The 27,746-nt window shown below is 50.2% G+C and overlaps 1 protein-coding gene across 1 annotated transcript; it reads right to left on the reverse strand.

Annotated features, from left to right (window-relative positions):
* Nucleotides 1–2,769: 2,769 nt before the first annotated feature.
* LOC311317050 (transcription intermediary factor 1-alpha-like) lies at nucleotides 2,770–27,324 on the reverse strand (the record flags this gene model as incomplete). The annotated part of the gene is made up of 19 exons (XM_084448048.1): nucleotides 26,437–27,324; nucleotides 26,055–26,173; nucleotides 25,489–25,636; nucleotides 25,241–25,373; nucleotides 23,314–23,430; nucleotides 23,010–23,124; nucleotides 22,426–22,572; nucleotides 20,732–20,846; nucleotides 19,110–19,543; nucleotides 16,355–16,483; nucleotides 14,810–14,942; nucleotides 13,901–13,958; nucleotides 13,546–13,678; nucleotides 12,861–13,231; nucleotides 11,038–11,155; nucleotides 7,160–7,234; nucleotides 6,882–7,037; nucleotides 4,859–5,336; nucleotides 2,770–2,882 (listed from the first exon to the last, which is right to left on the reverse strand). Exons 1-19 carry the CDS (start codon nucleotides 26,708–26,710, stop codon nucleotides 2,770–2,772), a joined length of 3,366 nt encoding a protein of 1,121 aa, XP_084304174.1. The 5' UTR covers nucleotides 26,711–27,324.
* Nucleotides 27,325–27,746: the final 422 nt, after the last annotated feature.

The following is a 27,746-nucleotide window of genomic DNA, read 5'->3' on the forward strand; positions in this document are numbered from 1 at the left end:
ATGGGGGGGTTAAGAGAGATCAGAGGGACCAGGATGGGGGGGGGGGTTAGAGAGAGACCAGAGAGACCAGGATGGGGGGGTGAAGAGAGACCAGAGGGACCAGGACGGGGGGGTTAAGAGAGACCAGAGGGACCAGGACGGGGGGGGGGGGGGAGAGAGAGACCAGAGGGACCAGGACGGGGGGGTGAAGAGAGACCAGAGGGACCAGGACGGGGGGGGGGGAGAGAGAGACAAGAGGGACCAGGACGGGGGGGGGGGGGGTTGAAGAGAGATCAGAGGGACCAGGACGGGGGGGGGGGGGGGGTTGAAGAGAGATCAGAGGGACCAGGACGGACGGACGGGGGGGGTTGAAGAGAGACCAGAGCGACCAGGACGGGGGGTGGGTTGAAGAGAGATCAGAGGGACCAGGACGGACGGGAGGGGGGTTGAAGAGAGACCAGAAGGACCAGGACGGGGGGGGGGGGGGGGGTTGAAGAGAGATTGGGGGGTAAACCATGGGGGGGTTGAAGAGAGACCAGAGGGACCAGGACAGGTGGGGGGGGGGTTGAAGAGAGACCAGAGGGACCAGGACGGGGGGGGGGGGTTAAAGAGAGACCAGAGGGACCAGGACGGGGGGGCGGGTTGAAGAGAGACCAGAGGGACCAGGACGGACGGGGGGGGTTAAAGAGAGACCAGAGGGACCAGGACCGGGGGGGGGGGGGGGGTTGAAGAGAGACCAGAGGGACCAGGACGGGGGGGGGGGGTGAAGAGAGACCAGAGGGACCAGGACCGGGGGGGGGGGGGTTGAAGAGAGATTGGGGTGGGGGGAGGGGAGGGGAGGGTAAACCATGGGGGGTGAGGAGACATGACTGATCAGCGACAGACAGACATTACAAGACCATTCACCTTATATCTATCTATCTATCTATCTATCTATCTATCTATCTATCTATCTATCTATCTATCATCTATCTATCTATCTATCTATCTATCTATCTATCTATCTATCTATCTATCTATCTATCATCTATCTATCATCTATCTATCTATCTATCTATCTATCTATCTCTCTCTCTCTCTCTCTTTAGACAGGAGACTACATGGAGGCTGGTCTGTTGTGCAGAGTGGAGGCTGGTCTGTTGTGCAGAGTGGAGGCTGGTCTGTTGTGCAGAGTGGAGGCTGGTCTGTAGTGCAGAGTGGAGGCTTGTCTGTTGTGCAGAGTGGAGGCTGGTCTGTTGTGCAGAGTGGAGGCTGGTCTGTTGTGCAGAGTGGAGGCTGGTCTGTTGTGCAGAGTGGAGGCTGGTCTGTTGTGCAGAGTGGAGGCTGGTCTGTTGTGCAGAGTGGAGGCTGGTCTGTTGTGCAGAGTGGAGGCGTATGAGTCGAACCAGACTCCACAAAGACATAATGTGCTTTGTTTAATAACTGAAAAGCAGTTGTGGGTAAGCGGGTTCATTCTGATGACAGGACCAGTGTTGTGATTCCATAGCTGCTGGGTAGGAGGCTGCTGAGTTTGATTCCACTGCAGGATTCACTGGTCCCCGACACGACCAGATATTTAACCAGTTAGATCTGCTCCGAGTTTCCCAATCATCGGGTCGTTGTGCGCTCACCACGACCTGCCTCCGAGCTGGGTCTGTTCTCTGAGCTGGGTCTGTTCCCTGAGCTGGGTCTGTTCTCCGAGCTGGGTCTGTTCTCTGAGCTGGGTCTGTTCTCTGAGCTGGGTCTGTTCCCTGAGCTGGGCCTGTTCTCCGAGCTGGGTCTGTTCTCTGAGCTGGGTCTGTTCTCCGAGCTGGGTCTGTTCTCTGAGCTGGGTCTGTTCCCTGAGCTGGGCCTGTTCTCCGAGCTGGGTCTGTTCTCTGAGCTGGGTCTGTTCTCCGAGCTGGGTCTGTTCTCTGAGCTGGGTCTGTTCTCTGAGCTGGGTCTGTTCTCTGAGCTGGGCCTGTTCTCTGAGCTGGGTCTGTTCTCTGAGCTGGGTCTGTTCTCTGAGCTGGGTCTGTTCCCTGAGCTGGGCCTGTTCTCCGAGCTGGGCCTGTTCTCCGAGCTGGGCCTGTTCTCTGAGCTGGGTCTGTTCTCTGGGTCTGTTCTCTGAGCTGGGCCTGTTCTCTGGGCCTGTTCTCCGAGCTGGGCCTGTTCTCTGAGCTGGGCCTGTTCTCCGAGCTGGGCCTGTTCTCCGAGCTGGGCATGTTCTCTGAGCTGGGCATGTTCTCTGGGTCTGTTCTCTGAGCTGGGCCTGTTCTCTGGGTATGTTCTCTGAGCTGGGTATGTTCTCTGAGCTGGGTCTGTTCTCCAAGCTGTTCTCCGAGCTGAGCCTGTTCTCTGGGCTGTCTTCTCTTCTTCTAAAGCCCCGTCTCTCAAGTCTTCTCTTCATGCTTCCTGCAGGCTCTCTACAGCCTGGGTCTCCGTGGGGTGCGCCAGTTCCAGCTGGGGCAATTAGCTCCTGATCATACGTGGCCATCTGCCCCAGGAGGGGGTGGTCCTAGGGGGGCAGTGTCCATTTGGCTCTATACCCCCGGGGTATTTCCACTGCTTAATGACAACATCACATTTCCAAAAACATACCTCCCTTTCAACTCCCTCAATCCACACAATAACCTCTGTCTTTATCTCACTGGCCAGAGGCTAATATTCTTATCCTATGTAGATTATTTCCTCTTGAAGCAGCCTCAACAGCACAACCAGCAGAGAAGGTTTTACACATGAAACCCTCACTGAGATGTTCTAGAGCTGTCCGGGATTCCTGCCTGCTGACCCCGGGCTTTCAACACCGAGCTGCTGTTCAAACCAGGTGTCTCACCTGCAAATGTGAGAGGAGGAGATGAGGGGCAGGCTGGCGCAGTCTTGTCCCTCCAGCGCGCGGTCCCGCCCGTCCTTACAGCACTCAGTCACGGAGGGGCCCGGCGGGGCTGGGCGGGGGGGAGTTGGACATAACAGTGAATTAGGGAGGTAGTACTTTAGAATAGCAGATGTGTAAAGTAGTCAATCATAAATTCGTGAGGCTTATGCATTTAACTGGTTAGAATAGCCTACATAATTATGTAGCCTAACAAGTAGCATATTTCTCACCAAAAGGAATTTAGGCGACACATTAGCGGCTCATCCAACACATGGTAATGTGAGGGTTGTAAAGCAAAAGATGGGCAACGCTTTCGCTCACGTGGAACATTATAGTGTTGATTCTAATAGTCAATGATCACGTAAAAGGTAATTTCCATAGGGGCTTATATCCCTTACTCTAAATTAGTTTATTATACATGATCCATTCCAGTCCTTACCTTGAGCGTTCAGAACTCCGTATAAAGAAAATAAAACTACTATCCATGGCCCCATGTTCTGTCGAAGTAGCTTATTTTACCCGATTTAAATCAAATTATTCAAAATAAATCTGCTAGGCAACGAGTGTAGCTATAGTCAATAGCTGCTCTTGTCCCTTGACTCTCCGTCTGCGGGTCGACGTGTATGGGACAGTGGCGGAGACAAGTTTCCTTCATTGCGGTTGTGTCCCAGGAGAGGCTTGCTGTCTGGGGGGGGGGGGGTCAGGAGGCGTGGAGAGGGCGGGGGGTATAGGGGGCTCCGGGTGTGCAACAGAGGTGGTGTCTTTGAACTAAAAACATGGGAAAAGACAGTCTAGCGATCACAAGAACCGCTGACGACTGTGCAGTGATTATCCTGTTGTCCCTACTTGATTAATAAATCGGTTGTCTGTGAAATGACTCGTCGGCGCAGATAGAAGGCCTGTGTGAAAACCCAGGAATGGCAGAAGTAATACTCAGAGTGATAATACGGAGATGATTCACTTAGGAATGCCGCGGCCTTATCTTCTCATTGACAGGGACTGCAACAATGACGTAGCCGACACAAGGTTAATTGTGTCTTATTTTAATAATAATCCTATGGACAGGACAGGACATGATGTGCTGGTGACAGAACTTGCCTGAATGTAAACCACATTGTTTTGAGGGACAAAAACAAAAGACCAACAACTGAGTTCGTCCTAATCCTAGTGTCCAGGCCAGGAGACCGCTGCTGGACCCAGGCAAGGACTCAGCGACCTTTATTTGTCATACAGGTACCATGTATGTACAATGAAATTGCTCAAAGTCAACAGTACGAATTAATTTAGTACGTTTACCGTGCACAGTATCAGAGTACAATGCAAAATTCCATTAAGCTAAATAACAAGGCAGCATGTCTTAGTGAGGTGAGGTCTGGCCTAAATCCATACACTTGACATGAGGACATGATTTGTTTTCATGCAGTAGTATAGGCTACAGAAAACAGCTGAATGTTCCTTTAAGGTTACCAAACATGATTGCAGCTGTTCAGAAACACAGTACATGGTATTCCTATTTACATACGTCAACATGATAACAAGAGAATTTATAATATTGGACAGATTATCCTTAACGGATATAATTTCTGTGCTTATGTGTAATTGTAGAAGTCACTAGCTTTTACAGTGGCATAGTAACTTCTCTCCAGCACAAAACTAATTTTAGCAAAAACAGTTTTGCATTCATTTGTTAAGTCTACACAGCTAAGTAACACAACTTAAACGGTTTTCATTATTGCAAACAATATAAAAAGTGTTCCGATGCAGCAAAGAGAGTTCCCTGTTTGTCCATAGGGAGAGACCCTGTTTAGGTACAATGGAAGAACTACACAAATCACCCTTCTTCTGCACCCTCTGTTACCACCTCATCCTCCTCCATTTTCTCCTCCTCCTCCTCCTCTGTCTTGTCTTCCTTCTCCTCCTCCTGCTCCGTCTCCTCCTCCTGCTCCGTCTTCTCCTCCTCCTCCTCTGTCTTCTCCTCCTCCATCTTCTCCTCCTCCTCTTCCTCCTCCTCTTCTTCCTCCTCCTGCTCCTGTTCTTTGGCTGCGCTGGCAGGGCTGGGGGTGGGCTGGGGGTCGGGGGTGTCCGTGGGGGGTGGGGGCAGCTCCTCCGTGGGAGGACTGGGCACAGGGGAGCCGCTCGGTCCTCCAGGATCCGGGGGGTCGACCGGAGCTGCGCCCTCCGTCGTGGCGGACGGCTCCTCCTCTATGGGGGGAATCCCTCCCCCCCCTCCCTCCACCCCGTCCTCCACGGGGGGGATGCCTCTCTCCTCGGCGCCGCCCTCCTCCTCCTCCTCCTCCTCCTCCACGGGCGGGATGCCCTCCCCCGGAGACAGCGGCAGGTCGTCCTCCACGGGGGGCATGTCCCCCTCCTGCGGCGCCAGCCCCTCGTCGATCTCCTCCTCCAGCGGCGGGATCATGCCCTCCTCCTTCACGCCCAGGAAGGTGGTGTCAGGGAACAGCAGCCGCAGCTGCTCCTCAAAGAACTCCTGCAGGCTCCTCCCTGCGCTGCCCACCTCCGAGTCCGCCTGGGCCAGGGACACAGAGACAACACCAACATCAACACTGAACACAGTCCGCCTGGGCCAGGGACACAGAGACAACACCAACATCAATACTGAACACAGTCCGCCTGGGCCAGGGACACAGAGACAACACCAACATCAACACTGAACACAGTCCGCCTGGGCCAGGGACACAGAGACAACACCAACATCAACACTGAACATCTCAGACCTGCAACACCATCCATCCATCCGTCAATACTGAACACCTCAGACATCATCCATCCATCCATCCATCAATACTGAACACCTCAGACATCATCCATCCATCCATCCGTCAATACTGAACACCTCAGACATCATCCATCCATCCATCCATCCATCAATACTGAACACCTCAGACATCATCCATCCATCCATCAATACTGAACACCTCAGACATCATCCATCCATCCATCAATACTGAACACCTCAGACATCATCCATCCATCCATCAATACTGAACACCTCATCCATCCATCCGTCAATACTGAACACCTCAGACATCATCCATCCATCCATCAATACTGAACACCTCAGACATCATCCATCCATCCGTCAATACTGAACACCTCAGACATCATCCATCCATCCGTCAATACTGAACACCTCAGATATCATCCATCCATCAATACTGAACACCTCAGATATCATCCATCCATCCGTCAATACTGAACACCTCAGACATCATCCATCCATCCATCAATACTGAACACCTCAGACATCATCCATCCATCCATCAATACTGAACACCTCAGATATCATCCATCCATCCATCAATACTGAACACCTCAGACATGTCCTATGCACCACATGTACATGGTACTCTTGAACACACATGTAGACAGTACTATTTAAAAAAAACACATGTACACAGTACTCTTAAAGCCACACAGAACTGAAAAAAGCATTGTGTCCCATTTTTGTTCACATAATTGGTCATAGTGTTCACCTATTCAACGATAGAAAAAAATCTTCTTTTTTTTTTTTTTTTTTACAAAATTCTACTTTTGTTGTTATCTTATATCAAAGTATATAATTTCCTACTTCCTGGAAAACGGTAGGTCACGTGCAATTACGACAACAGGTACCTTAGATTTTAGGCCAATAATCTCACGACATCCACCCATCAATCAACTTCTATCGAATCTGTCTAAAGTTCTTAAAACCCGTCCACTTGTCAATGTTCCAATCAAATTCCTCTAAACATTATGTCCCACCCTCATAGCTTGTTTGCGTCGGTAAATACGTCAAACTACGGAAGTTCGATGATCTCAAACGTCCGTTTCTGTGCGACTTTAAACACACATGTACACGGTACTCTTGAGAACACAGTTTCAATGTTGGGATACGACCACAGAAGAAGAGGACAGGAAACGCCATGTCCACTCAAGTCAACGTCCCCCCGATGCAATGAAGCCTGTTGCAGTAACTGACCCGTTCCACCACCAACTCCTTCCCTTACAAAAGTAGAATCTACCACAGCGCTTCCTCCTTTCCAGCCATGCGTTCTTGCGCTGCCGTGCGTACCTTGTGGATCTTGGAGCAGTTCTTGAATATGAGCCTGACGTCGGCCACGAACTCCTCGGTGGTGCGGTAGCGCGACCGGTCCTCTGCCTCCAGCCTGCTCTTCACCGTCGACAGGTCGATGGGCGTGGCGATCAGGTCCCGGTGCCGCCGCTGCTCCTGGACAGAGACCGGGGACGGGATTGGTGGGATTATAATTTGGGAAGGAGGATTATAATTTCTTGAGGGAGATTGTAAATGTGGGGAGGAGAATTGTAATGTGAGTGAAAGTCAGGGCTTACTGCGGGGGGGGCGGGCTCCTGGAAGTCGGTGCTGAACTCGTTGCAGAAGAGACGCAGGAGCAGACGCTCGCATCTCTACACGCAGAGAGGGAAGGGTTAACACACGCTCGCATCTCTACACACAGAGAGGGAAGGGTTAACACACGCTCGCATCTCTACACACGCAGAGAGGGAAGGGTTAACACACGCTCGCATCTCTACACACGCAGAGAGGGAAGGGTTAACAGACGCTCGCATCTCTACACACGCAGAGAGGGAAGGGTTAACACACGCTCGCATCTCTACACACAGAGAGGGAAGGGTTAACAGACGCTCGCATCTCTACACACAGAGAGGGAAGGATTAACACACGCTCACATCTCTACACGCAGAGAGGGAAGGGTTAACAGACGCTCGCATCTCTACACACGCAGAGAGGGAAGGGTTAACAGACGCTCACATCTCTACACACAGAGAGGGAAGGGTTAACACACGCTCGCATCTCTACACACAGAGAGGGAAGGGTTAACACACGCTCACATCTCTACACACAGAGAGGGAAGGGTTAACAGACGCTCACATCTCTACACACAGAGAGGGAAGGGTTAACACACGCTCACATCTCTACACACAGAGAGGGAAGGGTTAACACACGCTCGCATCTCTACACACAGAGAGGGAAGGGTTAACACACGCTCACATCTCTACACACAGAGAGGGAAGGGTTAACAGACGCTCACATCTCTACACACAGAGAGGGAAGGGTTAACACACGCTCACATCTCTACACACAGAGAGGGAAGGGTTAACACACGCTCACATCTCTACACGCAGAGAGGGAAGGGTTAACACACGCTCACATCTCTACACGCAGAGAGGGAAGGGTTAACACACGCTCACATCTCTACACGCAGAGAGGGAAGGGTTAACACACGCTCACATCTCTACACACACAGAGAGGGAAGGGTTAACACACGCTCACATCTCTACACACAGAGAGGGAAGGGTTAACACACGCTCACATCTCTACACGCAGAGAGGGAAGGGTTAACACACGCTCACATCTCTACACACAGAGAGGGAAGGGTTAACAGACGCTCACATCTCTACACACAGAGAGGGAAGGGTTAACACACGCTCACATCTCTACACACACAGAGAGGGAAGGGTTAACAGACGCTCACATCTCTACACACAGAGAGGGAAGGGTTAACAGACGCTCACATCTCTACACACAGAGAGGGAAGGGTTAACACACGCTCACATCTCTACACACAGAGAGGGAAGGGTTAACACACGCTCACATCTCTACACACAGAGAGGGAAGGGTTAACACACGCTCACATCTCTACACACAGAGAGGGAAGGGTTAACACACGCTCACATCTCTACACACAGAGAGGGAAGCAGGCGGAAGGTTAACACATGCAGGCGTGATCAGCTGTAAATGAGCCTTTACAATGGAAACATGAGTGGGAGGTGATCATGTAAATTAAGAGAGGGAGGAGGTGATCATGTAAATTAAGAGAGGGAGGAGGTGATCATGTAAATTAAGAGGGAGGAGGTGATCATGTAAATTAGGAGAGGGAGGAGGTGATCATGTAAATTAAGAGAGGGAGGAGGTGATCATGTAAATTAAGAGGGAGGAGGTGATCATGTAAATTAGGAGAGGGAGGAGGTGATCATGTAAATTAGGAGAGGGAGGAGGTGATCATGTAAATTAGGAGAGGGAGGAGGTGATCATGTCGATTAGGAGAGGGAGGAGGTGATCATGTCGATTAGGAGAGGGAGGAGGTGATCATGTAAATTAGGAGAGGGAGGAGGTGATCATGTAAATTAGGAGAGGGAGGAGGTGATCATGTAAATTAGGAGAGGGAGGAGGTGATCATGTAAATTAGGAGAGGGAGGAGGTGATCATGTCGATTAGGAGAGGGAGGAGGTGATCATGTAAATTAGGAGAGGGAGGAGGTGATCATGTAAATTAGGAGAGGGAGGAGGTGATCATGTAGATTAGGAGAGGGAGGAGGTGATCATGTAAATTAGGAGGGAGGAGGTGATCATGTAAATTAGGAGAGGGAGGAGGTGATCATGTCGATTAGGAGAGGGAGGAGGTGATCATGTAAATTAGGAGAGGGAGGAGGTGATCATGTAAATTAGGAGAGGGAGGAGGTGATCATGTCGATTAGGAGAGGGAGGAGGTGATCATGTAAATTAGGAGGGGGGGGGGTGTGATCATGTAGATTAGGAGAGGGAGGAGGTGATCATGTAGATTAGGAGAGGGAGGAGGTGATCATGTAAATTAGGAGAGGGAGGAGGTGATCATGTAAATTAAGAGAGGGAGAAGGTGATCATGTAAATTAGGAGAGGGAGGAGGTGATCATGTCGATTAGGAGAGGGAGGAGGTGATCATGTAAATTAGGAGGGGGGGGTGTGATCATGTAGATTAGGAGAGGGAGGAGGTGATCATGTAGATTAGGAGAGGGAGGAGGTGATCATGTAAATTAGGAGAGGGAGGAGGTGATCATGTAGATTAGGAGAGGGAGGAGGTGATCATGTAAATTAGGAGTGGGAGGAGGTGATCATGTAAATTAGGAGAGGGAGGAGGTGATCATGTAAATTAGGAGAGGGAGGAGGTGATCATATAAATAAGAAGAGGGAGGAGGTGATCATGTAAATTAGGAGAGGGAGGAAGTGACCATGTAGATTAGGAGAGGGAGGAGGTGATCATGTAAATTAGGAGAGGGAGGAGGTGATCATGTAAATTAGGAGAGGGAGGAGGTGATCATGTAAATTAGGAGAGGGAGGAAGTGATCATGTAGATTAGGAGAGGGAGGAGGTGATCATGTAAATTAGGAGAGGGAGGAGGTGATCATGTAAATTAGGAGAGGGAGGAGGTGATCATGTAAATAAGAAGAGGGAGGAGGTGATCATGTAAATTAGGAGAGGGAGGAGGTGATCATGTAAATTAGGAGTGGGAGGAAGTGATCATGTAAATTAGGAGAGGGAGGAGGTGATCATGTAAATTAGGAGTGGGAGGAGGTGATCATGTAGATTAGGAGAGGGAGGTGATCATGTAAATTAGGAGAGGGAGGAGGTGATCATGTAAATTAGGAGAGGGAGGAGGTGATCATGTAGATTAGGAGAGGGAGGAGGTGATCATGTAGATTAGGAGAGGGAGGAGGTGATCATGTAAATTAGGAGTGGGAGGAGGTGATCATGTAGATTAGGAGAGGGAGGAGGTGATCATGTAAATTAAGAGAGGGAGGAGGTGATCATGTAGATTAGGAGAGGGAGGAGGTGATCATGTAAATTAGGAGAGGGAGGAGGTGATCATGTAAATTAGGAGAGGGAGGAAGTGATCATGTAAATTAGGAGAGGGAGGAGGTGATCATGTAGATTAGGAGAGGGAGGAGGTGATCATGTAAATTAAGAGAGGGAGGAGGTGATCATGTAAATTAGGAGAGGGAGGAGGTGATCATGTAAATTAGGAGGGGGGGGGGATGTGATCATGTAAATTAGGAGAGGGAGGAGGTGATCATGTAAATTAAGAGAGGGAGGAGGTGATCATGTAGATTAGGAGTGGGAGGAGGTGATCATGTAAATTAGGAGAGGGAGGAGGTGATCATGTAGATTAGGAGAGGGAGGAGGTGATCATGTAAATTAGGAGAGGGAGGAGGTGATCATGTAGATTAGGAGAGGGAGGAGGTGATCATGTAGATTAGGAGAGGGAGGAGGTGATCATGTAAATTAGGAGAGGGAGGAGGTGATCATGTAGATTAGGAGTGGGAGGAGGTGATCATGTAGATTAGGAGTGGGAGGAGGTGATCATGTAGATTAAGAGAGGGAGGAGGTGATCATGTAAATTAGGAGAGGGAGGAGGTAAATGTGATGGACGGTACCCTGCGATCTGTGGGTGGGAAGGCCTCTGTGCCTGGCTCCTCCTTCACATCTCCATGGCGATGGTACTCCATCTCAGGATGGCCCAGGTCACGGCAGAATGAGCAGAACCACTCTCCACTGGGGGGGGGAGGGGGAAGTGAGGATGAATGAGGAGCAGAGCTCTTAACCAGCTGGTCTTGTCTGGTCATGGGTCGTCTCGCCATGCCAGACTGTGGAGATCTCCGCCACCGAAAGTCTGGAAACATCTCCATCAAGAATCTTTGCTAAAACAGCAGCGAAAACCGACGTGACCAATCAGAACTACTCCCGCTCCCTACAAATGGCTCTAAGGTGCGCTTTTATGCTGATGATACAGTAGTTTATTCATCTGCTGCTACTTTGGGAGGAGAAATATCTCTTCTGACAGCTATTCACTGAACCCAGCGCTCAACCCTAGAGCTTCTACTTGTTTTAAATGTAGCAAAAACGAAATAAAGGTAACCGATTGTAATATTTGTCCTTTGGATGGCTCTGGTATTAAGAGAGTGCCCTATATGTAGCACAGGTATCTGGACATTATTATTGATTCAAACGTTTCCTTCAACATGCATGTTAATAAACTATGTAGAGTTAATGGGGGAAACATGGGTTCTTCTTTATTGAAATAAGTCATGTTTTTCCCGTGAGGACAGGAAGCTTTTAGTGCTTCCACTTCCCTGTCAGTACTTGATTATGGTGACATCATTGATATACGCTGCCTCTACCCCCTAGAAACAGCCTGACCGCCCCCCCGCTCCCTCAGCCTGACCGCACCCCCCCTCCCTCAGCCTGACCGCGCCCCCCCTCCCTCAGCCTGACCGCACCCCCCCTCCCTCAGCCTGACCGCGCCCCCCCTCCCTCAGCCTGACCGCCCCCCCCTCCCTCAGCCTGACCGCCCCCCCTCCCTCAGCCTGACCGCGCCCCCCCTCCCTCAGCCTGACCGCGCCCCCCCTCCCTCAGCCTGACCGCGCCCCCCCTCCCTCAGCCTGACCGCGCCCCCCCTCCCTCAGCCTGACCGCGCCCCCCCTCCCTCAGCCTGACCGCGCCCCCCTCCCTCAGCCTGACCGCGCCCCCCCTCCCTCAGCCTGACCGCCCCCCCCTCCCTCAGCCTGACCGCCCCCCCTCCCTCAGCCTGACCGCGCCCCCCCTCCCTCAGCCTGACCGCGCCCCCCTCCCTCAGCCTGACCGCGCCCCCCCTCCCTCAGCCTGACCGCGCCCCCCCTCCCTGGCTGCTAAGAGAGCACAGCAGCAGCTCCTGAGAAGAGCTACCCAGCTCTCTTAGAGCATGGGACAGGTTTCAGGACACTTTTCAATTGGATGCCTATGATTCGGAATATGGGGTCGGGGTCTGTGTATGTGTTGGATAATTGTCATTGTATGAATAGGATTTTATATTGTTTTAATATTGTTTTAATATTGTTTTATATTGTGTACCGTTTTCTATGTAACCAGGGCACCACTGTAAATAAGACCTTGGTCTCGGTGGGCGCCCCTGGATAAATAAAGGTTAAATAAATAAAAAAGACATAAATAAGCTGCCACATCAGACGGCGATTAGCTAGATCGTTTTCTGATCTAGCACAAACTGATTTCTATTGAGCCTTGCCAGACCGATGTGCGGAGGAGAGAAACGGAACGTGAGCTCGCGAGATCAGGATGGTCTCACAAGGACTCCCACGATGCGGGTCTACCCTGTGGCTGAAGCAGGAAGGACGACCATATATGGTGCTGCGGGTGACACACAGGGCGGTGCGGCAGGACGTCCTGACGACCGTATATGGTGAGGCTGCAGGTGTGTGCTCACCTGGGGGACTCCTTCAGGCTGGGGATGTGGCAGGCCAGGTGGAACACCTTGGGACACTTATCACAGCACAGCAGCTCCCCTCCGTTCTGACACACGGCGCACCAGTCCTCGTTAGGGTCCTCCTCGTTAGGGTCCTTCTCCTTGGGGGCCTCGGGGGCCTTCTCCGGCTGGACCTGGGGCTCCACCTGCTCCTCCAGGACCTCAGGGATGGGGGCCGGGGCCGGGGCTGGGGCTGGGGCCGGGGCTGGGGCCGGGGCTGGGGCTGGGGCCGGGGCTGGGACCGGGTCAGGGGGAGACGACCCCTGCTGCGGGGGCTGGGTCTGCACCCCTGTGCTGCTGTCTGGCAGGCTGGTGCCCACAGTGGACTGAACCTGGACAGACAGACAGACACACAACACACAAGGGTGGATGGACAGAGCAGACAGACAGACAGACAGACAGACAGACAGACAGACAGACAGACAGACAGACAGAGCAGACAACACAGGGAGACAGATAGAGCAGCAGTCAGCCTACGCTTGAGTATTTCCATCAAATTGATTGACTATATTGCAATCATCTCAAATCATGGACACCATCCGCTATCTCTACTATGACTGTAGCAGCCCACCGTCGTACTGGTATGTAGACAGTAGCTCCCACAGTCAGAGCGCCATGTAGACAGTAAGGCCACAGCCAGACTCACATAGCTGACTTCGTCGTCATCCTCCGGTTCGTCCTTGATGACGATGATCGGTCCGGGGGACGACCTTCGCCGGCGCTTGGCGGAGGAGGCCGGAGGCGGTGCCATGGGTTCAGTCCGTTTCCAGGTAACAGTCCTTTCACACAGAACCACAAAGATCCGGGAGGAACCAGGACAAAGAACAGAAAGAACTTCAGAACACGACATGCGGTCAGACACACAGCACTCTGGGACTTAAGCGTGTAAATGTGAGGCTGCCATAGACGTGTGTGTGTGTGTGTGTGTAGGTGTGTATAGGTGTGTGTGTGTGTGTGTGATAATAGACCAGAGCCTCCCCAGATGTGTGGGGGTCCCCTACCCTGGCTGGCCCTCCGAGGACGATGGTTTGGACATGGGGGAGCTCTGTCTTCCTTGTGCTTTGGGGACAGGAGAAAGAGGATGAAGGTTATACAATATACTTAATTATCCAACAGATAGATGTAGCCGAATGTTACCGAACAGGTATTTCTGACCTCGCAATCTGATTGGCTAAGAGCCGTTTTATATTTATGATATACTACAGATAAAGCCTCTTTATAATTTTATCTCAATTATGACAGCGCCACATGTCAGCTACTACCTAGCTTTCTGTCCATGTGCTACAGAGTGGTGAGGTCTGACGTAACTTTAGGCTGAAAAGTTAGCATTTCCGCCATTGTGGGGTGCAGTCCAAAATAATTGGATTCCAAAAAATAAGGTCTGCATTTAACAGAGACTCACACATCATTGAAGTGGAGTTTTGTGAATTTTAAAACCCTCAACTGCCTCAGACGCGATCACGTCAGCATAAATTCGCCCTAGTTGTGGCATCACCAATATACCACGGGTTGTGCTGACGTCATACAGACAAAGTGACTGCATCGGTCAGACACCCTGAGAGGGAGGCGGAGGAGGAGCAGCTGGCCCAGCGGTCAGACAGCCTGAGAGGGAGGCGGAGGAGGAGCAGCTGGCCCAGCGGTCAGACACCCTGAGAGGGAGGCGGAGGAGGAGCAGCTGGCCCAGCGGTCAGACACCCTGAGAGGGAGGCGGAGGTGGAGCAGCTGGCCCAGCGGTCAGACACCCTGAGAGGGAGGCGGAGGAGGAGCAGCTGGCCCAGCGGTCAGACAGCCTGAGAGGGAGGCGGAGGAGGAGCAGCTGGCCCAGCGGTCAGACACCCTGAGAGGGAGGCGGAGGAGGAGCAGCTGGCCCAGCGGTCAGACACCCTGAGAGGGAGGCGGAGGTGGCGCACCGTTCCTGTCTGTGGTGGCCGAGGCCAGGCTGTGGGGGTAGGAGGTCCTGGGGATGGAGATGGTCAGGGTGGGGGCCGACGACGTGCTGGCATCACTCCTCCTCAGGTACGACGACGGCTCCACCATACCCCTCTGGGACAGCACACACACACACACATTTCAGTAATTCAACCAGGTACAGTAAACACTCACGTTTAGAATTACGGGAGGAAGTTTGATTCAAATTTGATAATGATTCATTTTTTTAATTTTTTTTTAGGCATTAACGTTTCCAGATCAATCACAAGCATTAACGTTAGTTATTAGTGTTGTTAGTAACAGTGATTATGACAGTGAAAATGTTTTTACATTCCCATTCTAGTCATTTAGGAGACGCTTTTTTTCCGAAGCAACTTATAACAAGTACATCTGTGTAGAGTAAGTGAAGTGACTCCAGGTCATGGTCAGTCACGCTTCTATAAGAACACGTGACATCAGCAGGCTTCAGGGCTGAGGGTCGAGAAGAGAAGACAGGGTTCGGGAATATGGGGTCAAAGTCTGTGTATGTTTTGGATAATGTTGTCATTGTATTTAAATGAGTAAAATGTATGCATGTGATTTCATATTGCCATGTTGTTTTTAAATTGTTTTATATTGTGGACGATGTTTTCTATGTAACAAGGGCACCACTGTAAATGAGACCTTGGTTTCAGTGGGCACCCCTGGATAAATAAAGGCTCCATAAATAAATATATAAATAAACCACGCCCATAGCTGCCTCATCGGACGCTGATTGGCTAGATCGTTTTCTGATCTAGCACACACTGATTTCTACTGAGCCTTGCCTGACCGATATGCGGAGGAGAGAAACAGACGTGAGACTGCGAGATCAGGACCAGGACTGCGTCTAGGAGAGAAGCCAGCAACACAGGGGCCCCCAAGGGCCCGTCCTGGCTCCACTATCCTGGACCCTCCATCCTGGCCCCCCAAAACATGGTCCTCTACATGACCCAGTGCTCTACATGACCCAGTGCTCTACGGAGCGCTGAGGAGGTTCTTCTTAGTTATCAGCCGCTATCAGATGGTCAAGGAATCCCCTGACTGGCTGGACAGCTCAGGAGGGGCTCAGGCTCTTTGACAGGAGAACGTCTGTCTGTATGTATCTACTGTAAATCTGTATTTAGTCTTGATTGTGTACTGTTTGTGTATACGACTGTTGCAACAGTGCAATTGTGCCCCAGGGATCGATCGGCCAGTCAGCCAGTCAGCCAGTCAGTCAGTCAGTCAGTCAGTCAGTCAGTCAGTCAGTCAGTCAGCCAGTCAGTCAGTCAGTCAGTCAGTCAGTCAGTCAGTCAGCCAGCCAGCCAGCCAGTCAGTCAGTCAGTCAGCCAGTCAGTCAGTCAGTCAGTCAGTCAGTCAGTCAGCCAGTCAGTCAGTCAGTCAGCCAGTACCTACAGTATCTACCTTCCTAAAGTGATAAGTAACAATGTCATTGATAATGTGGGTGATCCAGTGCTGGAGAGGGTCAGGGTCAGGGTCAGGGTCAGGGTCAGGGTCAGGGGTACCTGGTGCATGGAGGCCTGGGAGCCCACGGTGTTGGAGAGCGAGTGGGGGAAGCGTGACGGGCCGCTCCCCTGAAGCACCTCCATGGGTTTGGGAGGGAAGCCAGAGCTGTGGATCAGCTCTCTCAGAGACTGCAGGGCGGAGGTCAGAGGTCAGAGTCAGGAGACTTCATCTTAAACAGCAGCTTAACTCTGCTTTCTTTTCAACATTAACAGAAGACACACACACACACACACACACACACACACACACACACCTCTCCTAGCCCATCACACACACACACCTCAACTCTCCTAGCCCATCCACACACACACACACACACACACCTCAACTCTCCTAGCCCATCCACACACACACACACACCTCAACTCTCCTAGCCCATCCACACACACACCTCAACTCTCCTAGCCCATCCACACACACACACACACCTCAACTCTCCTAGCCCATCCACACACACACACACACACACCTCAACTCTCCTAGCCCATCCACACACACACACCTCAACTCTCCTAGCCCATCCACACACACACACACACCTCAACTCTCCTAGCCCATCCACACACACACACACACACACACACACACCTCAACTCTCCTAGCCCATCCACACACACACACCTCAACTCTCCTAGCCCATCCACACACACACCTCAACTCTCCTAGCCCATCCACACACACACACACACACACCTCAACTCTCCTAGCCCATCCACACACACACACACACACACACCTCAACTCTCCTAGCCCATCCACACACACACACACCTCAACTCTCCTAGCCCATCCACACACACACACACACACCTCAACTCTCCTAGCCCATCCACACACACACACACACACACACACACCTCAACTCTCCTAGCCCATCCACACACACACACCTCAACTCTCCTAGCCCATCCACACACACACACACACCTCAACTCTCCTAGCCCATCCACACACACCTCAACTCTCCTAGCCCATCCACACACACACACACACACCTCAACTCTCCTAGCCCATCCACACACACACACCTCAACTCTCCTAGCCCATCCACACACACACACACACACCTCAACTCTCCTAGCCCATCCACACACACACACACACCTCAACTCTCCTAGCCCATCCACACACACACACACCTCAACTCTCCTAGCCCATCCACACACACACACACACACACCTCAACTCTCCTAGCCCATCCACACACACACACCTCAACTCTCCTAGCCCATCCACACACACACACCTCAACTCTCCTAGCCCATCCACACACACACACACACACACCTCAACTCTCCTAGCCCATCCACACACACACACACACCTCAACTCTCCTAGCCCATCCACACACACACACCTCAACTCTCCTAGCCCATCCACACACACACACCTCAACTCTCCTAGCCCATCCACACACACACACACACCTCAACTCTCCTAGCCCATCCACACACACACACCTCAACTCTCCTAGCCCATCCACACACACACACCTCAACTCTCCTAGCCCATCCACACACACACACACACACACCTCAACTCTCCTAGCCCATCCACACACACACACACACCTCAACTCTCCTAGCCCATCCACACACACACACACACACCTCAACTCTCCTAGCCCATCCACACACACACACCTCAACTCTCCTAGCCCATCCACACACACACACACACCTCAACTCTCCTAGCCCATCCACACACACACACACACACACACCTCAACTCTCCTAGCCCATCCACACACACACCTCAACTCTCCTAGTCCATCCACACACACACACACACACACACCTCAACTCTCCTAGCCCATCCACACACACACACACACACCTCAACTCTCCTAGCCCATCCACACACACACACACACCTCAACTCTCCTAGCCCATCCACACACACACCTCAACTCTCCTAGCCCATCCACACACACACACACCTCAACTCTCCTAGCCCATCCACACACACACACACACACCTCAACTCTCCTAGCCCATCCACACACACACACCTCAACTCTCCTAGCCCATCCACACACACACACCTCAACTCTCCTAGCCCATCCACACACACACACACACACACACCTCAACTCTCCTAGCCCATCCACACACACACACACACACCTCAACTCTCCTAGCCCATCCACACACACACACACACCTCAACTCTCCTAGCCCATCCACACACACACACACACACATCAACTCTCCTAGCCCATCCACACACACACACACACACCTCAACTCTCCTAGCCCATCCACACACACACACACACCTCAACTCTCCTAGCCCATCCACACACACACACACACACCTCAACTCTCCTAGCCCATCCACACACACACACACCTCAACTCTCCTAGCCCATCCACACACACACACACCTCAACTCTCCTAGCCCATCCACACACACACACACACACCTCAACTCTCCTAGCCCATCCACACACACACACACACCTCAACTCTCCTAGCCCATCCACACACACACACACCTCAACTCTCCTAGCCCATCCACACACACACACACCTCAACTCTCCTAGCCCATCCACACACACACACACACACACACCTCAACTCTCCTAGCCCATCCACACACACACACCTCAACTCTCCTAGCCCATCCACACACACACACCTCAACTCTCCTAGCCCATCCACACACACACACACCTCAACTCTCCTAGCCCATCCACACACACACACACACACACACACACACACCTCTCCTAGCCCATCCAGCCACGTACCTGAGGAGGGAAGCCTGTGTTGCTGAGCATGGTGGGGGGGCTCCTGGTGTTGGGGTGGGGGGGGCCATACCTGCGGCCCTGCTGCACCATGCTGGGGTGGGCCTGGGAGGGAGAGCCCCCCTGGATGGGCCTGCTGGGGGGAGCCGGACCCCCCGGTCCCGGCCCCGGCCCCGGCAGCCTGACGTTCTGGTACCAGGACCAGTGGTTGGGCGGGGGCTGCCGGCTGGGCTGCTGGGCCAGCTTCTCCACCTGCAGCTGGAGCTGGGCCAGGGTGCTCTGGCGCTGGTGGGCCGAGCTGCTGGAGAAGGAAGCCCCAGACGGAGCCTCTCCTCTGGGGCCGGCCTGGCCGGGGTGGTGGGGGCCGGCCTGACTGGGGTGGAAGGCCTGCATGGGGCCGGGCTGACGCCCTGGGACCCTCTCCACCACCAGAGACCCTGAGGAAACACACCGACCACACACACACACAGAGGCCCGACCACACACACACACGCACGCACACGCGCACACACACACACACACACAGAGGTCCATGTGACCTTAATAGTCTGATTGTTCGTTTTTGCTTGCTTTACACATGTAATCACTGACGTGTATGTAATCATTGAGGTATTGTTTATAATTGCTGAAGGGACTTATTGATACTTATCGAAGGGAAGGGACTGAATTGTAGGGTAAGAATCACAGGGTAACTCACGAAACGATAACCTTGTATTTTGCCCTCAATACCGCAATTCTGTGATACTCGATACACAGTAAGACAATTCATCAACGGTATATCACAATATCTGTGTTAAAAATGTCACCACCCCAATATAAAATAGTGCCAAAAGGCTGAACTGCCCAGAAAGCAGGAGTTAGAATGTTTAAATGAAGGACTTTTTCCCTCCACGACCTAAAAATTAATGTTATTTGGCGACATGTATCGATAATTGTATCGCAAAAGGCCACGATACGATAATCATCGTATCGATATTTGGTCAGGGAGAGATGCGAATATTGCGGATATATCTGCGACATCCATGAATATCCGCATCTGCGGGTGGGTGGGCCAATAAAAATCAACATTGTGATTAATTTTGGGTGGATTGCGGGTGGATTTGTCAGTTATATTCACATTTAATAACTACTATAATTATATATATTATATTATAACAACTGCGAGAAAGCGCGAGACCTGCCAGCAGCTCACTCAAATACCCTCGACCACTTCGTCAACCAAGATCCTGCGAAAGCCAGCCTATAATCTTTCAATTGTTTAAGTCAAGAAAATGCACCTATATGAAAAGCGAATGAGCACAAACGGTTGGACATAATTTAAATGTAAATCCAATAACTTCCTGTTTGGCGGGTTGGGTGCGGGTCTCTACATTTTAAAAGACAATGACGTCGGGTGGGTGGCGGGTGGATGATTGATGAGTGCACGCGGATTCGGGTGCTCTCAAACTCCATCCGCGCATTATCATTTGCATAACCGTGCACTCATATAATAATGAAGTACTCTCACTGAGAGAGAGACCTTCATCGAGCCCTGTATCACTCTCACTGGTTGTGAGACGGTTTGAAGGTCTTGTGGGATGTTAGCAAGTTCTGACCCAGGTTGTGGGATGTTAGAAAGTTCTTACCCAGGTCAACATTAGAGGCCCAGAAGCCGGACCGACACTGGAAGCGGACGGAGCTCTGAGGTACGATGGAAGCGTTGCAGTTCGCCCTCATGAGGTAATGGATCTGGCACAGAATCTGAACAGAGAGGGTGTGGTTAGGATACCCCCTGAATAATCTGGACAGAGAGGGTGTGGTTAGGATTAACCCTGAATAATCTGAACAGAGAGGGTGTGGTGAGGATTAACCCTGAATAATCTGAACAGAGAGGGTGTGGTGAGGGTTAACCCTGAATAATCTGGACAGAGAGGGTGTGGTGAGGGTTAACCCTGAATAATCTGGACAGAGAGGGTTTGGTGAGGGTTAACCCTGAATAATCTGGACAGAGAGGGTGTGGTGAGGGTTAACCCTGAATAATCTGAACAAAGAGGGTTTGGTGAGGGTTGACCCTGAATAATCTGAACAGAGAGGGTTTGGTGAGGGTTGACCCTGAATAATCTGAACAGAGAGGGTGTGGTGAGGATTAACCCTGAATAATCTGAACAGAGAGGGTTTGGTGAGGGTTAACCCTGAATAATCTGAACAGAGAGGGTGTGGTGAGGGTTAACCCTGAATAATCTGAACAGAGAGGGTTTGGTGAGGGTTGACCCTGAATAATCTGAACAGAGAGGGTTTGGTGAGGGTTGACCCTGAATAATCTGAACAGAGAGGGTGTGGTGAGGATTAACCCTGAATAATCTGAACAGAGAGGGTGTGGTGAGGGTTAACCCTGAATAATCTGGACAGAGAGGGTGTGGTGAGGGTTAACCCTGAATAATCTGGACAGAGAGGGTTTGGTGAGGGTTAACCCTGAATAATCTGGACAGAGAGGGTGTGGTGAGGGTTAACCCTGAATAATCTGGACAGAGAGGGTGTGGTGAGGGTTAACCCTGAATAATCTGGACAGAGAGGGTGTGGTTAGGATTAACCCTGAATAATCTGGACACAGAGGGTTTGGTGAGGGTTAACCCTGAATAATCTGGACAGAGAGGGTGTGGTGAGGGTTAACCCTGAATAATCTGGACAGAGAGGGTGTGGTTAGGATTAACCCTGAATAATCTGAACAGAGAGGGTTTGGTGAGGGTTGACCCTGAATAATCTGGACAGAGAGGGTGTGGTGAGGGTTGACCCTGAATAATCTGGACAGAGAGGGTGTGGTGAGGGTTAACCCTGAATAATCTGGACAGAGAGGGTGTGGTTAGGATTAACCCTGAATAATCTGGACACAGAGGGTTTGGTGAGGGTTAACCCTGAATAATCTGGACAGAGAGGGTGTGGTGAGGGTTAACCCTGAATAATCTGGACAGAGAGGGTGTGGTGAGGGTTGACCCTGAATAATCTGAACAGAGAGGGTTTGGTGAGGGTTGACCCTGAATAATCTGAACACAGAGGGTTTGGTGAGGGTTAACCCTGAATAATCTGAACACAGAGGGTTTGGTGAGGGTTAACCCTGAATAATCTGAACACAGAGGGTTTGGTGAGGGTTAAACCTGAATAATCTGAACAGAGAGGGTGTGGTGAGGGTTGACCCTGAATAATCTGGACAGAGAGGGTTTGGTGAGGGTTAACCCTGAATAATCTGGACAGAGAGGGTTTGGTGAGGGTTAACCCTGAATAATCTGGACAGAGAGGGTTTGGTGAGGGTTAACCCTGACCGGTCTCCTACAACAGGACCTACCAGTCTCTTGCAGTAGAGCAGGGCGGTGCCACTGTGGTTGGCTGTGGCCCACTTGGTGAAGCCGATCACATGATCCAGGTGTCTGGTCAGAGAGCCGACGTCCTCCTGCTGTTTCTTCAGACCAGACTCATGGTCCTTAGTCAGCGTCTGGGGACACCAATCAGAACCAAGAACAGGATCAGAATAGCCAATTAGATTTCCGTGTACCATGAAGGCTATGGGTGTATGGGTGTACACTGTCCAGCCACAGATTCACGGTACATCAGGTGTCTCATGTTTGACATGTGCAGCTTACTGGTACACAAACGTCCGTGTAGACATAGAGTATGTCTAACTGATACACACAGCCATGTAGACATGCCTCTAACTGGTACTATATTATTCACAATAATTGTATTAGAAATATTATTAATAGTAATAGTATTAATACTATATTATCTGTGTATATTCTTTATTCTGCTGTACTTTTTCCCACTGCTGTTGTACTTTTGCACTGCTGAAACCCCAAATTTCCCCCAAGGTGATTATTAAAGTATCTATCTACTGGATCTATCTATTTATCTATACAAAGCATGTAGAAATACCTCTAATTGGTTCACCAAAATCTTCCCCTTCCGGTTGATCTCAAGGATCAGATTGCAGATTGACTTCTTGATTTCATTGGTGACTGACTTACGGTTCTCATCAACTTGTTGCAGTCTGAAACACAAGTGAGTGCAAAGGTCAAATTCTCAAATGACTACACATCAGCCTCTAATTTACTACAGGTCAATCTCAAACCGGCACTAATGCATGGTCATGGTACACGGGGACAGTCAGAACACGTTTATCCCTATTCCACAGCCATAGCGTCATGCTAGAACATTCCAGGGGGACTGTGAAGGTTACCCGCTGTTGATGCAGTTGGAAACCTCCTCTATGGCCTTCCTCTTGTCCTGCAGCTGGTGGGTCATGTTCTCCAGGTGCTCCTTGTGGTTCCTGTACGCGTCCTCCAGGAACTGATAGCTGTAAGAGGGGAGAGACAACAGTCACTGTGTGGACAGTTAGAGGAGAGACAAGAGTCACTGTGTGGACAGTTAGAGGAGAGACAAGAGTCACTGTGTGGACAGTTAGAGGAGAGACAAGAGTCACTGTGTGCAGTTAGAGGAGAGACAAGAGTCACTGTGTGCACATTTAGAGGAGAGACAAGAGTCACTGTGTGCAATTAGAGGAGAGACAAGAGTCACTGTGTGGACAGTTAGAGGAGAGACAAGAGTCACTGTGTGGACAGTTAGAGGAGAGACAACAGTCACTGTGTGGACAGTTAGAGGAGAGACAAGAGTCACTGTGTGGACAGCTGATGACTTGGAACTGGTGTGTGGTGAGCTGCCACTCAGAAGAGCTTACTGCTAGCATAGGGTTAGGATGGTAAATGGTAATGGACTGCACTTATATAGCGTTTACATCCGCAGCACTTTACCCATTCACACACACATTCACACACACCAATGCTGGCAGCTGCCATGCAAGGCGCTAGCCTGCTCACTGGGAGCAATTTGGGGTTCAGTGTCTTGCCCAAGGACACTTCGACATGTGGGCAGGAGGAGGCAGGATTCGAACCAGCGACCCTACGATCATTGGACGACTCGCTCTACCACTGAGTCACAGCCTCTCCAATATTATATATTATTAATCTAATAATATTAGCATTAGCCTCACTAGCGGTCTGAATGATGGAGTCTTGCATCTTATCTGATCAATAATGCTGGTTAATCTATACATATATTATGTCTTGTCTGTCTACACTTCCTGCCACAGTGCTCTACACTCTATTATAAAGCAATCAAAAGATAGCTAATTAGGAACTACTTGACATCCCACATCACATGGCATTCTAGCTGTTCCCAGACGGGGTCTTTGATTGGTTGGCTCCCTCGAGGCACCACTAAGCTGGGAAAAACTGCCTTTAGCTATCGTGCTCCTAGAGCATGGAATGAGTCTCAAGAGGACTGCAAATTGGATGCCTAATCTCGTTGGGCAATTGCAAAAATGTGACGAATAAATGTGAAGGTCTGTGCATGTTTTATAAAACGTTGCCAGGCATTATCAGTTGAATGTGTAAAATGCATTGAAGTATGATGATTTCGTACTGTCTATGAATTTGAAATATGAATACTTTGCAACCAGAGACCTTGGTTTGAATAGGTTTTCTCCTGGATAAATAAAGGTTAAAAAAGGATGTATGTATCATTACTCATTAGCATGTATCACTTTTGTATACTCTTTATTATACACCTATTACTGTATGTCTTTCTTATTTTCTAAAACCTGCTGTTTGTTGAACAGTTACTTTTATGCTAGGACACCTTTTTCATGTTTAGATCATTGAAGAGAGCAGATGCCAACTGAGCAGTGAACAGGCAGGTGTTCATATGTGAGTATTAAGCCTACTTGTATCAAGACCAGTGTGTGAGTATTAAGCCTACTTGTATAAAGACCAGTGTGTGAGTATTAAGCCTACTTGTATCAAGACCAGTGTGTGAGTATTAAGCCTACTTGTATAAAGACCAGTGTGTGAGTATCAAGCCTACTTGTATAAAGACCAGTGTGTGAGTATTAAGCCTACTTGTATAAAGAACAGTATATGAGTATTAAGCCTACTTGTATAAAGACCAGTGTGTGAGTATCAAGCCTACTTGTATAAAGACCAGTGTGTGAGTATTAAGCCTACTTGTATAAAGACCAGTGTGTGATTATTAAGCCTACTTGTATAAAGACCAGTGTGTGAGTATTAAGCCTACTTGTATAAAGAACAGTATATGAGTATCAAGCCTACTTGTGGTCCTTGTGTTTGAGAAGCTGACAGTCGCGGCAGGTGAGTCGGTCACAGGTCTCACAGAACAGCTTGAGAGGTTCCTGCTTGTGGATGTCACAGAAGACGGGCTTCTGAGTGGACACACCTACAGCCTCTGGGAACACACAGACACACAAAGGTGGATTCAGCCAAAACAAGACAATACTAGTAACCAATCATCATCAGAGAATCATGAAGTCAATGTTATCCATCTACTGAGGCTCGTGTACCTGGTGACATCTCCTCCTTCTGGCGTATGGTGTGGTCTCTGGTGAACTTGACTCTCTGGTGAGCTTCTATACAGGTCACACACAGGAACTCCACACACTCCACACAGTAGCCTGTAGCCTCTGTGTTATCATCACAGCTCATACACACCTGGAGAAGAGAGAGAGAGAGAGAGAGAGAGAGAGAGAGAGGTATGCAGAGAGGAAGGAAGGAAGGAAGGAAGGAAGAGAACTCAAAATGAGAGGAGTTTCACATTGAAAGGAGCAAAGTAGAAAAGTGTAAATAAAATTTGTTAAAAAAAAAAATCTGTGTCTTTCCAACTGAATGTATGGGCATGTATGTGTCAGCTAAGTGACCCTTGTGGCTGGATGTCGCCCACCTGACTGTAGACCTGATGACTGACTATCATCCACCTTTTTCGATAAAGGTGTATGCTAACAATTTAAATTCAAATTAACAAATGTAAAATTCTTCTGTTGTGGAAAGGTGTGTGTTTTCTGTATCAATGTTTCATTTTGTGCAGTGTCTGAAAACATCCCAGCAACCCTGGAGTCTGGCCATCCCCCACCTGGCTGCTCTTCTCCACCGTGCTGCTGGGCACCTCCACCGAGTCCTTCACAAAGAAGTTGTCCAGCACTTCCACGTCCCAGCACTCCTGTCTGCACACTGGACAGCGGATCGCACTGACTGGAACACGACACATAACACAACATGATTGAGAATAGACATACCATCGTCAAACACACAAGGACTGATATTTCCATTACAACGAACGGTGATAGTTTGTACTGTACAATCTGAGCACCCCTGAGGTCCACCAAAATAAGCACCTGGACCGCCCCAGTACATGACAGACCAAAATAAGCACCTGTAACGCCCCAGTACATGACAGCAGTGACAGTATCCCCAGAGGCCAGGGAGGCATGGGTATTTAAACTGACGAATCTCACCTGGTTTGGTGTTCTCGATGTGCAGCTGCGGGTCGCGCCGCGGGTCGGCCGCGGTCCTGGAGGGGGGGGGCAGACACCTCTTGCAGAAGGAGTGAAGGCATGGCAGGAGCTTCGGCTCCCGGTTGTGGAAATTCAACTTGCAGATGGGGCAGGTATCCATGAGGCCAAAGTTGCCCTGCTTCGCTCTTTCTTCCTCGGCTGGCAAGCTTTCTGCCTCGTTTTCCACAATGATGACAATGTCATCGTTGTCAAGATTTTCTGGGCTGTCGTCCATTTTTATGGCCAAATCTTGCAGAGCTGTTGAAGTCTTTGAACGTAGCTCGCCACCCCGTTACAGGTGTCGGGCTAAAGGCGGTTTCCTAGCGAGTAAGTCCCAGCTATGTAGGTGCTACTGGTAGGGTTAGCGTGACGGTAGACCTCCCGGAGCCGAGGGCTGGTTCACTAGCCTAGCTGAGCCAACAGCTCACACAGCTGGCCCGGGTATAGCTAGCTAGCACTAGTGCCTCTAGGATTCAATCCGTTTATGTTCATATGCACAAGATACTACGAACGACGGCTAACTAGTTAGTGCTAAGTTATTTGGACAGATAATCATGGCGCAGTGCATTGATAGCAAATACCGGGTCCCGATAAAGAAGTCCGAAGCCAATGTATTCATTGAAAATAAGAAGCTAACTTTAGCTAGGCTAACTAACGTTAGCTAGCTAGCTGCTAGACATCTGCTACAAAGGAAATCCACACAGAAGGGAGAAGCGCCGATAGTGCCACCCGAAAAAGCTCTTCATACACATTATAAGATTAGTTAACGATCGGCTCGCCGTGTTACGCTTACGTTATGTGGCAAGCTAGAAGCTATTTATTTAAAATGCATTCTAGTCGCTATTATAGGTCGGCCATCTGTACATTCACCATTCACAAAACTCATTACCCAGCTAGCATTGCGCGTATACATCTGGTTACAGTGTCCAGTTGAGACCAAAAACCTTTGGTAGAAACGTATTCGAACGCTCTACGGCCCTACTAAAGCTGTGTCTAGTCTAGTGAGCAGTTATTCGTTTTGTGAGTGTTCTTTGTAACAAAGACTAGTAATTCATAATAATACAACACACACTCATTCTTAATTCAATTTAAATTCAATTCAAAGGACTTTAGCCGAGACCGCAGAACTTGCTGTAGGCCTATCAGTGTACTTTTTGTCCGTGGCTAGAAGACAGCGCACCAAGTATAGCGTTTGTCGGGTTATCACTTCCCTCCCTTACTCACTCCCTCCCTCACTCCCTTACTCCCTCCCTCACTCCCGACAATGTTGG

Source organism: Borostomias antarcticus, assembly GCF_949987555.1.
Source record: "Borostomias antarcticus genome assembly, chromosome: 13".
Lineage (NCBI taxonomy): Eukaryota > Metazoa > Chordata > Actinopteri > Stomiiformes > Stomiidae > Borostomias > Borostomias antarcticus.